General features: G+C 37.6%; 1 protein-coding gene across 1 annotated transcript; it reads left to right on the top strand.

The window, feature by feature from the left end:
- The first annotated feature begins 288 nt into the window (after positions 1 to 288).
- LOC127658594 (beta-galactosidase-like) lies at positions 289 to 10,223 on the top strand. Its single transcript, XM_052147971.1, has 16 exons — positions 289 to 509; positions 1,061 to 1,227; positions 1,306 to 1,456; positions 1,853 to 1,913; positions 1,990 to 2,084; positions 2,450 to 2,630; positions 4,650 to 4,708; positions 4,819 to 4,940; positions 5,156 to 5,196; positions 5,285 to 5,403; positions 5,583 to 5,657; positions 5,769 to 5,858; positions 6,071 to 6,184; positions 7,747 to 7,878; positions 7,982 to 8,209; positions 9,366 to 10,223. Exons 1-16 carry the CDS (start codon positions 447 to 449, stop codon positions 9,567 to 9,569), a joined length of 1,902 nt encoding a protein of 633 aa, XP_052003931.1. The 5' UTR covers positions 289 to 446; the 3' UTR covers positions 9,570 to 10,223.
- Positions 10,224 to 13,655: the final 3,432 nt, after the last annotated feature.

Genomic DNA, 13,655 nt, shown 5'->3' with positions numbered 1-13,655 from the left:
ATTATTTGTATTATGAGATAACCTCCATGGTTCTATCATATGAAAGAGCGTAATGGTCAACTAGCTTGTTACGACAGTAAGTCATCGTTTGCGGATACCCTACAAATGAATGGTTAAATAGCCATAAACTTAAACCTACCTTTGGCGAAATTGTCTGCATTTTCTCTTATAAAACAGTACTTGTATCACTGTAAATTCCACACATAGTACATAAAAAATTGTTCAGCCCGGATCAGACGGACTTTAGGACCCGGATAATGACTAAGCGGACTACAATCACATGATCTTTATTTCCAAAGAGACGAAACGCTGCAAATCTTTTCAAGAGAAAAAGCGGATCTCTCTTTGCAAAATGAGTCGTTATTTCCTGACACGTTACAATCACGCGCTGCAATTATAATGCCAAGCGGGAGAGTGTTGATACAACCGAACTGTCTGATTTTAAGATGAATTCACACATTACTTTCGTTTTAATAAGTATGTGTTTCTTATCAATATGTTCTGTGTTGGTAAGTACCTGATTCAAATTGACTTTACTTTTATACTTTGTGAGGAATTTTGCTTTAAAGAAATGTGTTATTATGTCATGTGCAACGTTAATGTGACAGCTCGAGTTACTAGGAAAAATACAAGGGATTTTATTTTTTAATATTGTGATTCCCAAACCTGTTCATCTAAAAAATCTTTAGAAGCCATGTACATTTCTGAAGTAAATATGCATTTGTCTTGCTATGCTCAGCTCTGAAATAGTACTTCTCTAAAATTATTATATATATATATATATATATATATATATATATATATATATATATATATATATATATATATCTCACTAATAACAAAGGGAAAATAAATGGACATTCTTTTGTCAAAATGATGTGGGAACTTATTGTATGCTTAATACATCTAAGCAATGGCCAATTATTTTATTGGATTCTAGCATAAAACATTTGCATGTGTAAAATAATTCAATTTCCTATTTTTGAGGGTAAAGTGGATGTTTATGTGCCAGCCCTAAATACTCTGCACATCTTTAACTACATGTCGTTTTCATTTTAAGGCTGATTCACGCTCATTTTCCATTGACTACAAGAACAACTTCTTCCAAAAGGATGGAAAACCATTTCAGTACATCTCAGGAAGCATCCATTACTCCCGCATCCCTCGGGAATACTGGAAGGACAGGCTGCTCAAGATGTACATGACAGGACTCAATGCTATTCAGGTGTAAGTGGAACTGATCAACAGTGCAAACTATATGTACGTTACACATGTTGCCACTATCTTTTGATCGTTTCCATGCAGATATGTTCCATGGAACTTCCATGAGACCATGCAGGGGGTGTTTAACTTTGCAGGAGACAGAGATCTGGAGTACTTCTTAAATCTGGCCAACCAGACGGGGCTGTTGGTCATCCTGCGACCGGGGCCGTACATCTGTGCAGAATGGGAAATGGTGAGGGTTATTTCCCTATTTTGCTAAATTTCTTTCTTTCTTTATTTTTATTTCTCCCTTTTTCTCCCCAATTTGGCATGCCCAATTCCCAATGCACTCTAAGTCCTCGTGGTGGCATAATGACTCAATCCGGATGGCGGAGGATAAATCTCAGTTGCCTCCGCATCTTGTCATGTGGCTTGTTGAGCACATTACCGTGGAGACGTAGCGCATGTGGAGGCTCACGCTATTCTCCAAGGCATCTACGCACAACTCGCAACGCGCCCCACTGAGCACGAGAACCACACATTATAGCGAACATGAGGAGGTTACCCCATATGACTCTACCACAAAAGCAATTCTTTTGATTGTTATTTATGCAGAGCTCTAAATTGTGGGTTCTTACCCTTCCAATAGGGTGGTTTGCCTGCCTGGTTGCTACAAAAGCCGAACATTATCCTTCGCTCAGCTGACACAGGTATGTTACTTCTACATGAGACGTGACTTCACGTAGGGTCAGGTCTGTCTTTAATGGTAGCGTTTGTCTCTTTCAGAGTATTTACAAGCCGTGAGTAACTGGTTGGCTGTCCTGTTCACTAAGATGAGACCGTGGCTTTATCAGAATGGAGGAAATATTATCAGTGTGCAGGTAAAATCTAGAGTCAGCAGTTAGTAAGCAAGGAAATAGTCATTTAGCAGACACATTTGAACAGCAAGCCAAATATTTTTACCTTATTTCACTCAAGGATTGTATAAATGAAAACTTGTTAATACCGTAGCCATTGTAAACAGTTATAATTCAAAAAATCTTATGACAGGGGAAGAATTAATGCTTATACATTTTAAGACTGAGAGCACACATGCAGTTTTAATTATCGATTTGTTCAGGCAAGTTCTGTGCAATGTTATGCTTGTATGTGCACAGTAGTGTTGTGTGTTTGATTTCATATAAATAGTGTGGACAAATATGGCAGTTCAATTTTGTGATATTTTGTGCATTTATCTCTTTATCAGGTGGAGAATGAATACGGCAGCTACTTCGCTTGTGATTATAACTACATGCGGTACCTTCACACTTTGTTCCGTTTGTTCTTGGGGGAGGACATCATCCTCTTTACTACAGATGGGAACACGGATAAAGAGATGAGCTGTGGCACACTCGAGGGCCTGTATGCCACTATAGACTTTGGCACAGGTAAGGCCATCTTGAGCTCAGTTGTTACTGAATTTCCCACTGCAGGATTTCTAAGACATTTTAACTAGATGTTGAGAAGAAGTAGAAGACCCACTTGCGACAAGCTTTAACTTCCTGGCTGATGTCTTGAGATGTTGCTTCAATATATCCACATAAATTTCCTTCCTCATGATCCCATCTATTTTGTGAATTTCACCAGTCCCTCCTGTAGCAAATCAACCCCACAACATGATGCTGCCACCCCCATGCTTCACGGTTGGGATGGTGTTCTTTGGCTTGAAAGCCTCACCCTTTTTCCTCCAAATATAACGATGGTCATTATGGCCAAACAGTTCAATTTTGTTTCATCATACCAAAGGACATTTCTCCAAATGTAAAATCTTTGACCCCATGTGTGCCTTGCAAACTGTAGTCTTACTTTTTTATGGTGGTTTTGGAGCAATGGCTTCTTCCTTGCTGAGCAGCCTTTCAGGTTATGTCGATATAGGACACATTTTACTGTGGATATAGATACATGTCTACCTGTTTCCTCCAGCATCTTCACAAGGTCCTTTTGCTGTTCTGGGATTGATTTGCACTTTTTACATCAAACTACATTCATCTCTAGGAGATCGAATTCCTTCCTGAGCAGTATGATGGCTGCATGGTCCCATGGTGTTTATACTTGCGTACTATTGTTTGTACAGATGAACGCAGTAGCTTCAGGCATTTGGAAATTGCTCCCAAAAATGAACCAGACTTGTGGAGGTCCACCATTTTTTTTCTGAGGTCTTTTGATTTTCCCATGATGTCAAGCAAAGAGACACTGAGTTTGAAGGTAGACCTTAAAATAAATCCACAGGTACACCTCCAGTTCAGTACACTTCATATTAGAAGCTAATTTGCTCATTGTCTAAAGGCTTGACATAATTTTGTGGAATTTCCCAAGCTGCTTAAAGTCACAGTTAACTTGGTGTATGTAAACATCTGACATACTATAATTGAAAAGTAAATTATAGCATGGGGGGCGTGGTCATGTATCGGTCTGCGGGAGAGGGAAAGCGTTAAGGCTTGAGAGACAGTTGTTAGAGGTAATTACGGCCTAGGTGAAGAGCCTTACTGCTCTCCCGCAGACCGACATATGACCACAGACCCCATGCCACAAAAAAATAGTTTGCTAATATTAAATGCATGCAGCGATTGGCCACACCCACTCAAGCGATGTTAAGATGTATTCGGCTGCAGCAATTGCCCTTACAGTCTCTTTTCACTAGTAATTGACTTGTGGTTGGGAAATGGATCATTGACCAGCAGTTACAAGCAGCGTCATCCCTGAGCGGTAATCAGGGCTGCGTTCCCCAAAAGCATTGTAAGCCTAAGTAGATCATAGAATGGCGCCAAAGGTCCCTGTGATCAACTTAAGCTTGTGATGCTTTTGGGAAACACAGCCCTGAATTTTATTATTGTATTAATATACACGTACCCTTGCTCCGTTTCCAGGGAAGGCTTAGCCTTCTCCAGTCTTTCACATGCTCTGCCTATGGGTGATGTAATTACATAAACAAGAGTTTCAGTTTGAAATGTCAGATTAGCCTGGGGTGCTGCTTGAGAGACCTTTTGAGCATTACACAGAGAATGTGCAAATAATGACACTTCATAGCCTTTAAAGAACAGAAACCCAAAAAAAAAATTATTCACGATCATGTCATTTCAAATTTGGAACACAAAAGGAGAATTTTTGAAGAACCTTCAAGCAACTCTTTTCTATAGAACAACAGTTCATGGTGACCAAAGAGGACAACAACACACCATTAAAGTACCATAAAAGCAGTCCAATTGACTCTTGTTACATTTCAAGTCTTCTGAAGCCATATGATAGCATTGTGTGAGGAACATACAAGCTTAACGGCCATGGTCACTATGAACTGTCATTGTATGGAAAAGACATGCTTAAATATTCTTAAAAATTTCTCCTTTTAGACTTCCACAAAAAAAGTCCAAGAGATGTTGTTGACACTTTAATCCCTTTCCCTCTTTTAGACACCAACATCACTACAGCCTTCAATCGACAAAGGAGGTTTGAACCTAAAGGCCCATTGGTGAGAAAAACGTTTGAGACACCATTTATGCATTCCATTAATTGATTTGTTTGTTTTGTTCAAGCTGTAAGGCCTGGCCATGTTTCATGTGTCATCACTGCAAATTACAGGTGAATTCTGAGTTCTATACAGGTTGGTTGGATCACTGGGGTGACAAGCATGCTTCTGTGGACACTGAAAAAGTGAGCAAAATGCTGGGAGAGATGTTGTCCATGGGTGCCAGTGTTAACATGTAAGTCATATTTACCTTAGTAATTCTATAGTAATTAAGGTTATCTTAAAGGTGTTAGACACTGTATGTTTGTGTTTAAATCCAAATATGTGCAATTAATAATCTAAATTAGAACATAATTGGTTGGAATTCATACAAGTAGCTATTATGTGAACAATGTAGTACTTCTAATGCATCCTGATAACCAAACTTCCAAGGTAATCTTCTCATCTCAGGTACATGTTTGAGGGAGGAACCAACTTTGGCTACTGGAATGGTATATCTGCAATCTCCGCTCATATATTCCCATATCCCTCACAATATCTGGTCATGTTACTATGTGACTGTAATTTGATCACTCATAGGAGCGGATCATGATACCAGGTTCAGGTCTGTGGTGACCAGTTATGATTACAATGCACCTTTATCAGAGGCAGGAGATCCTACTGACAAACTGCTTGCAATCAGAGATGTCATTAAGAATGTAAGAATGTAAATACATTCCATGTATACATAGACAAAGTTGAGATAAAAAGAAAGTTCAGCTAAATTAACACTTTGAAGCTATGATTTCCTATTTATCATATTACTGGATATATTAAGCGTTTTTTGTGTCCCAAAACAGACATACATTCTTGTGTAGTAATATGTTTTTGTTTATAGTTTTGTGATATTCCAGTTGGTCCCATGCCACCAGCCACCCCAAAGCTAGCTTATGGCTTTGTTACACTAAGAAAGGTGTGTATACTGTATGTCACATAGCAAAGCCCTATTCATTTAGCCTTCCACACAAAAAACGTACACTAAGTGTTCAATGAGTTTTTATTACTCTCGCATTCTTTTTTTTAGGTTGGCAACATTAATAACTTGTTGGATACGCTGTCACCTCAAGGTCCCGTACGATCTCAGTATACTTTAACATTTGAGGAGATTAAACAGGTAGAATACTTAAAAGAACTGAATGCAAAGCATGTGCATAATTACAATGACAATAATAATCATGGTGATATGTTCTTATTCTTAGCTGATTAAAAGTCAACGTTGCAGTTTCTTGTTAATGGTTTAAAATGTATTTGTATGGTATTGGGCTGGGGAAGCTGGTCTTAGATCAGTGCAAAAACTGGTCTGATGTTTGTTATGACTCTGTGCAGTACTATGGCTTCATGCTTTACCGAACGACTCTGCCACGGAATGTTCCTGAGCCGACCCCTCTCATCTCGCCCCTCAATGGCATCCATGATCGTGCATATGTCTCTGTGAATGGGGTGAGCAGACCACTTGTTGAGGTCACGCTTATACAATGTTTTGTTGTCAACTCACCATGTTTAGTCAGACACTATAACAATGTGTATTATCAAAAAAAAACATGTTACAGCTGAAGAGCGTTGTTACCTCAGTTTCCCAAATCAGAATTGTCTTTTATTATCACAAAACTAAACTTCAGTTTATATAATCAAATCGAGAGACTAGCCAATTTGTATATTTAGTTTCCGGTATATTCTATGTTTTTAGCTTTAACCAGAGACCTATACTAGGTGAATTGTTTAATTTCTGCACCACTAGCATCACCAAATACAAAAGTAATGGTATGTATTTTGACACTAATCTTACCATTTCTAACATATCTATACACTTTAAATGCATCAGAAATAGTAAGAGTAGTATGCCAATCTGAACTCAGCCATTGACTGATTATGTTTCCATCCAAGATGCCAATTTAATTTATGCAACAACAAAAAAACAACAACATAATATAGCAAAAACAATGTGCGAATAAAGTCACGTTTCCATCCCATGTGTTCAAAAGAACAAAATCGTCGTTGTATTTATTCTACAAACTCTATGCAGGTGTTAGATTTTAATGACACCGTTATTTCAGGATGACCATAGCAACATTTCAGATGTGACGATTGGTTCACTGGTTTGTCCTGTTATGAAGAGTTATTCAGTCACATGACTATTTTGATCTTGATCTTAATAAATTAGTTGGGAGTTTATTTGGTAAATTATAGTTTATGCAAATGTTTTTGTATCAAATAAAAAATGTATCCACCTCAAACAAGCGTATACATTTTTATCCCAAAATGTATATGAGTATAAAATTACGTGGATGGAAACCCAGGTATTGACTGACTTTGCCCATATGACAAACAGATAGTCCCGCCCCAAAAGCGTGCCATTAGTTAAGCTAATGTCACTAGGTCTGGCTGGACAGAAAGTGCAATCATACAGAGTAATGATTTGATAGCGCTACAGAGTCAGATGGTTAACACTTTTCAGGGGATTCAACATACAAAAGGGGTGGTTCCGAGTTTTTCAGAAATGTTCTGAGTTTTAAACAGTTGATCGATTTTCAGCTCATTTCATGCAGCTCAATTGGGGAAAATCCCCCAAAATTCTTTCTTGATTAGTTAGTGCATTGTTAATGTCTTTTAGTATAGTTTTTTCTAAAAATTTTCTAAGGAATTTGTTTAAATTAAAATAATTTAATTGTCATCACAACTTTTTTTTTTTTTTTTTAGCTGTCTTCGTTATCGTTGGGGATATAAAAAATACCCCTAAATATTTCCATCATTACTTTCATTAACGAGATTAAAACAGAATAAGATGGTTGTCAAATAACATTGAATTGTGATGAATTTTTAACGCATACACTATTTTGACAGTACTTCACAGGTTGGGCTGGAACACCAACAGGGGTGCTGCAGAACCCTCAGCACCCCTACTTCCCACAGATATGCACAATCACATTGAGCATTTTTGTATGTTTTACAACTAATTGCCATAAAAGTCAGTTTAGATTGCAACTGAGCTTGTCTGTGAGCAGGTGTACCAGGGGTTTATGGAAAGGGACACCACACTGGTGATGAATGTTACTGGTCAACAAGGGGATCAATTGGACATTCTTGTGGAGAACATGGGCAGGGTTAATTTTGGCAGCTATATCAATGATAATAAGGCAAGTTACACAAAAGATGCATATATCTGTAAAATTTTTCCACATCAAATTATATAAGACATCAAAAATGTTACATCATGTCTAGCTTATCTCTATTTTACAGGGTCTCTTAGGTAAACTCATCCTGGGAAATGACGTGCTCTCTGATTGGTTAATCTACCCACTGGACATTGACACGGCAGTAGCCAATGGCTGGCTACAGTCGGATCGCTCAGGGGTTCAACCAGGTTCAGGGATTGAAGCAGGAGATGGACCAATGATCTATTCAGGAACCTTGAAGCCTAATGGCCTAGCATGGGACACTTTCTTAAAATTGAATGGATGGACTAAGGTGAGATTTGTAGCAATAACAAAAGTTTATAATACATCTATAATGCATCCCTATAGTTTGAAGCACTAGAGATAGGAATAGTAAGGATTTTTAATCAGTTCTTGGTTTGATTTTCAAACTCCTAAAAATGAAAATTCTCTTATTTACTCACCCTCATGATGTATATGACTTTCTTTCTTCACCAAAACACATGAAAAGAAAAATATCTTAGTTCAGTAGGTCCATAAAATGCAAGTGGATGGTTATACGATTTTTGAAGCTAAAAAAAAAAATCACAGACAGTCAGCCTAAACGTCATCCATACAACATCAGCTGTTAAATTAATGTCTTCTAAAGTGACACAATCACTGTTGGTCTGAAAAACTTTAAGTACTTTTTAAACTCTAAATCACACTTCCGGTCAGCAGCGGCATGCGCGTGTGACTTAATCGCGTTGGCACGTGAGAACTGATGCACGTGCGACACACCTGGAAGAGCATTGCTGTTTACAACCGAGTGGGCGGAATGCTTTATAGAAGCTTCGTTGGTTTCAGTTTAGATCTGTATTTATCTGTTTCTTTATTCACAATGGTGCATTTGTGTGCTTAACCTGGATGTCTCTACTGAAAGAAGAACGCGAGATTACGTCAGTAACATGCCAATGCGAATACATCACACTTGAGACTGCTTGTACTCCACCCTCTTGTGAAGCTTACCCTCACGTTGGATTATAGTTCAAAGTACTTAGATATTTATATTTTTTCACACAAAAAGCGATCGTATCATTTTAGAAGACATTAAATTAACCCCTGGAATCGTAACAATGACGCTTATGCTGTCATTTTTTTTTTTTTGGAGCTTCAAAAATCTTATCACCATCGACTTGCATTTGAAGGGCCTACAGAGCTGAGATATTTTTCTTCAAATGTGTTCTGGTGAAGAAAGAAAGTCATACATACCTGGGATATCATGAGAGTGAGTAAATAATGAGAGTATTTACATTTTTGGGTAAACTACACCTTTAAGTTGGTCTACGCTGCATGTCTTGTGGATAGCAAGCAGTATATATAATAAGATTAATTTACACTGTGGGAAACCAATAAAGAGACATTTTAGAGACGTTAATGGCTACATACCAATTTTGTTTTTCGTTTTTTCTTTCTTTTTTTCTCTCCAGGGTCAGGTGTGGGTAAACGGGGTGAACCTAGGAAGGTACTGGGCAAAGAGGGGCCCTCAGCAGACGCTGTATGTACCTGGACCTTTTCTTAGTGCCACTCTGCCAAACAACATCACAGTGCTGGAGCTGGAAAGAGTTCCATCACACAGCAGAATCTTGTTTATGGACCGGCCTCAGCTGAACAGCAATGGACACAACACATGATAAAATAATCTTACAAGGCACTGGAAAGCCTTGTTTGCAGAAATGCTGCATTGAACACTTGACTACTCAAACAATGTTTCACAGTATATGCTGTATATCTCCTGAACACTGCTTACAGCTATGAGGTATTTTAGAGCAAGCCATCATAACACACTGTAATTTGTGTCTACTCAATATTTAGCTCATTACTGGTCAGTTGATGGCTCAGGAAATGGTCAAATGCAAAGTTAATTTTAGTATTGTATATCTAGAAAACTAGACCAACATGTGCCTTAAAAGTTTCTCTGCTTGAAAATAATATGATTGAAATCTCAGCGCCATAACTATATGCAGCTTTTTTGGTGGGGCATGATTTAAAAGTGATGCATTTGAATTTGAATAAGCCACTCAGAAACAAATATATATGGTTAAAAAAGAAAATGACACAATCGTCCCTGTTTTAATTGGAACGTTTGTTGCTCTCTGTTGTCTTCCTGTCAAACTTTGTGTTTGGTCATAAAGTCTTGTTTTATAATAATATGCCAGTGCACTCACATCAAATTATTTCCCAAGAAGGTTTCGGTTATTTTCATTTTTTTGTATTTGTAAATGCTGCACACGCCACGCCATATGAAAATGAAATCCTAACCATTATTGACAGAAAGCTTTAAGTATAAATGAAGATATAGAATTTATTCTTAAAAATCGCAGTGGATGTTCTGAGAAATAAGACTCACAAAATTAACACAAATTGAAACAATGTGAATTACAAGAACTTGACACTTGGCGCTGTTACCCTTCTTTCTCAAGACATTTCATCAATCATTTTCTTTTTCTATTCCCAGCAGTCATTTTGTAATTGTGAAATGTCACATTGATGAAATGCACGTTCTCATCCAGTCCACTTCCAAACCATGTTAAATGGCACACGGCCATGATCTTTGTACAGTAAGCCACTTACACCACTACACCTCTCCATGTAGTGAGAGTGAGAGGTCAGGGCTGGGCAGAAGTGGCTTTGCAGTTGGCTTGGACACAGCGAGGTGTGCTGAAAGAATAATCCAGATATATAAACCCCTATATATATATATAGAAATAAATGGCACATTCTATTAACATTGACATTATACAGTATATACAGTACATACTGTAACTTATATTGCTCAATAAAATTATAGAGTCAATAAATAAAGTATATGGCAGAATTCTGCTGCTACTCTGTGTATTATACCTAATCCCTAATTTCAAATTAACCCTCCTCTCCTAGTTTTCATTGATGCAAAATCATCAATGACTTCGTCATATCTGCCTGGCAGTCACATGGTTGATACTAATTATTGCAAGATCACTAAGATGATCCTGTGCCATGGTGTAGCCTACCTATAGACCTACTGTTTATCATGGTTATCTCATGTTTGTTCATAATGTAAGAATACCTTATTCATCCATTATCCTAATCATATAGAGCCTTTAAGGCTGAGTAGCCTGTCGGGGAACCTTTCTCCCATCACGATCTTGTGAGCTCTGTGCGGTTGCGGTCTGGTGGGTACCCTGTCGTGCCGCCCCAGAGAGCATTGCCACCCAAGGCGCTATGCAGGATCCGCAACTGCCTGCATCCAATAACAGTCTGATGACAGATTTCTGTCCAACTGCGGATGCCACATGCAGTAAAGTGAAGCCTGCTGAGTCTATGGGCTTGTTAAGAAAGCATAAGACCCAAGAGGTGTCTGAGGAAGGATTGTCCTCCCTTCTTTTCCTCTTCCTGGTCCTCTGGCAGCTGTAGGAGTGTGTGCAAGGTTTGGATGTCTCCCGTTTTACAGGCTGTGCATGTACAGAGTGTCCCTCAAACTGTATTCCCACGACTCATCCACTTCATCTGAAAAGACAATGCGAATGTGATTATTATCTTAACCTTCTGAGGCCCAAGCATGACTGCTGTGTGCATATTTCATTTTCCATCTAGTATCCCCTAATTAAATATATATTTTTTAAAAGCAAATCGTTTTCCTAAAAATGTATGTCCTCCTATTGGTACATCGATACTAAGTTGTGAAAATTAAAATAATACAAAGCAATAGAAAGTCCTTTTTTTTTTTTTTTTTTTTATCAAATTGTATATTGTGTTTCCAGGAGTTTAAATTGTTTTATATATTACAGACATTACAGCTGACTTTCTGTAAAGCTGCTTTGGAACAATGTGTATTAGGAAAATTTGCAACAAAATATCAATGTTCCCTCTTTGCATTGTCAAATAAACAAGTAATAGCCATTGTTATTAATAGCTATAGTATGCTCCCTTGCTCCCTATTTAGTGAATGACTTAACCTCCAATGTGCTGTCTGTCGTAATTTAACTTATTTTCATCCTAACGCCATATATAAAGCCTCTGAAAGCAACCTTTTTTCTCTATGTAAAATTCACAGTAAATCCCACAGTATAGGATCGCTATTTTCCACTATAGTGGTCATTGTGTTTAACACCTGCCGTTTCATGATAAATCGCTCAAATTTTCAAAATGTCATATCGGATGAAACTAGAGACTCTAGTCTTATGACTCAAACAGGTTTCAATTTAAAAACTTTTAGTTATGGTAGTGTTCCTCCCAAAGACAAACTCTGCTGTGATCAGCACCACATTATTTTGTCACATGACTCTGTGCATCGAAGGTTTTTACTGACAGCCCAGGGTGCACAATGTTAAAGGGGGCATGTGGTTTTTTTAATATTTTTATTAAATGTTTCTCCATGAGGTCCTCGTCAAGCTTTTTGCAGCTCTGTTGCATTAAACGCTCATTTTTTGTTTTGGACTGGGGAGTTTTTAGTTCTGAAAGTGACTATGTTTTTGCAGTGCAATTAACTTTTTATCTTAAATGATCAAGAAAACTATTTCCTCATGATTTGACCATTTTAAACAATAGGGGTTTTAGTATAGGCTTTGATAGCAATCTAAGAGTCACTTTACCTTTTAAAATCAATAAAAAAATAATAATAATATACTGCAGCCATTTCACATTTATAATTACCATGTTTGGTGTGTATCAGAATGGAATATCAGTGTACACCTTCTTCCATCTGGTGTTTTTTGCCTTTAGGTTTTCTCTTGCTCTTTGACTTTCTTTCGATCTCTGTTGAATCATCTTCACACTCAATCGCTCTTTCTTCCACCGATTCATCATCTACCTTTTCAAAAGTAATTTCTCTATTGCTAGAGTCTGATGACACAAGCATAAACAAACGAATATGTTGATTATTAAACCTTAGTATCCTCAATTTTAGTAACTTGTTACTTTTCTTCTAGCATTAGAATCATTTGAAGTTCATCTGGAGAATGCAGTGGTCTTACCTTCTCTTTTCGTTTTCTTCTTATTAAGATGGACCTCATGATCTCTAAGGTCCTGGGTTCCACTGTCTCTAAAGCTCCTGAGTCTTCCTCCTCTGAACATCTTTCTTCGCCCACTTCCCTCTCTGCAGGAACTGACCAGGAAACAGCCCTTAAATAAGTTTCCAGAAACACAGTATTTTCATCAGATATAGCCATGGATTCAGACACACCATTAGTGTTTGGCTCAGGGATTGTCTGACTGGCAGATTTAGCAGTTTTCTTCTTCCACACTTTGTTCGATGGACTCAAACTACTGGATATTTCAGTGTCTTTGTATGAAATTTGAGAGACATATTTGATAAAGGAAATTAAATGAGATTGCTATAGAAAACTAGATTACATATTTAAGGAGATAGGAGGCAAACTTAAGTCTGAACTAACTATAAACATGTAGAGTTGAGAGCAGACCAAAGACTTGCTGGATTTAACTAAATGTGGCTCTGTGCATGGCAAAAGGAAATACATGGACTCTTTGGTCTTTTTTTTCCAAAGGCACTCCTCAACCTCCAAAAAATATGGTCTTGTTGCTCATAGGAAGATACCGATTGCCTCCTTCAAATACTCAACACAGCTTTGGTGGCAGCTAGCCACTCAAACAGTCTCTCTCTGTCTCTCTCTCTGACTTAAAGCATGAAAAAAAAAATGGACCTTAAATGGACAGACAGATATATATATATATATATATATATATATATATATATATATATATATATATATATATATATA

Source organism: Xyrauchen texanus, chromosome 18 (genome assembly GCF_025860055.1).
Source record: "Xyrauchen texanus isolate HMW12.3.18 chromosome 18, RBS_HiC_50CHRs, whole genome shotgun sequence".
Lineage (NCBI taxonomy): Eukaryota > Metazoa > Chordata > Actinopteri > Cypriniformes > Catostomidae > Xyrauchen > Xyrauchen texanus.
The sequence above is the reverse complement of the archived record's forward strand: the minus strand, read 5'-3'. Positions and strand labels throughout refer to the sequence as shown.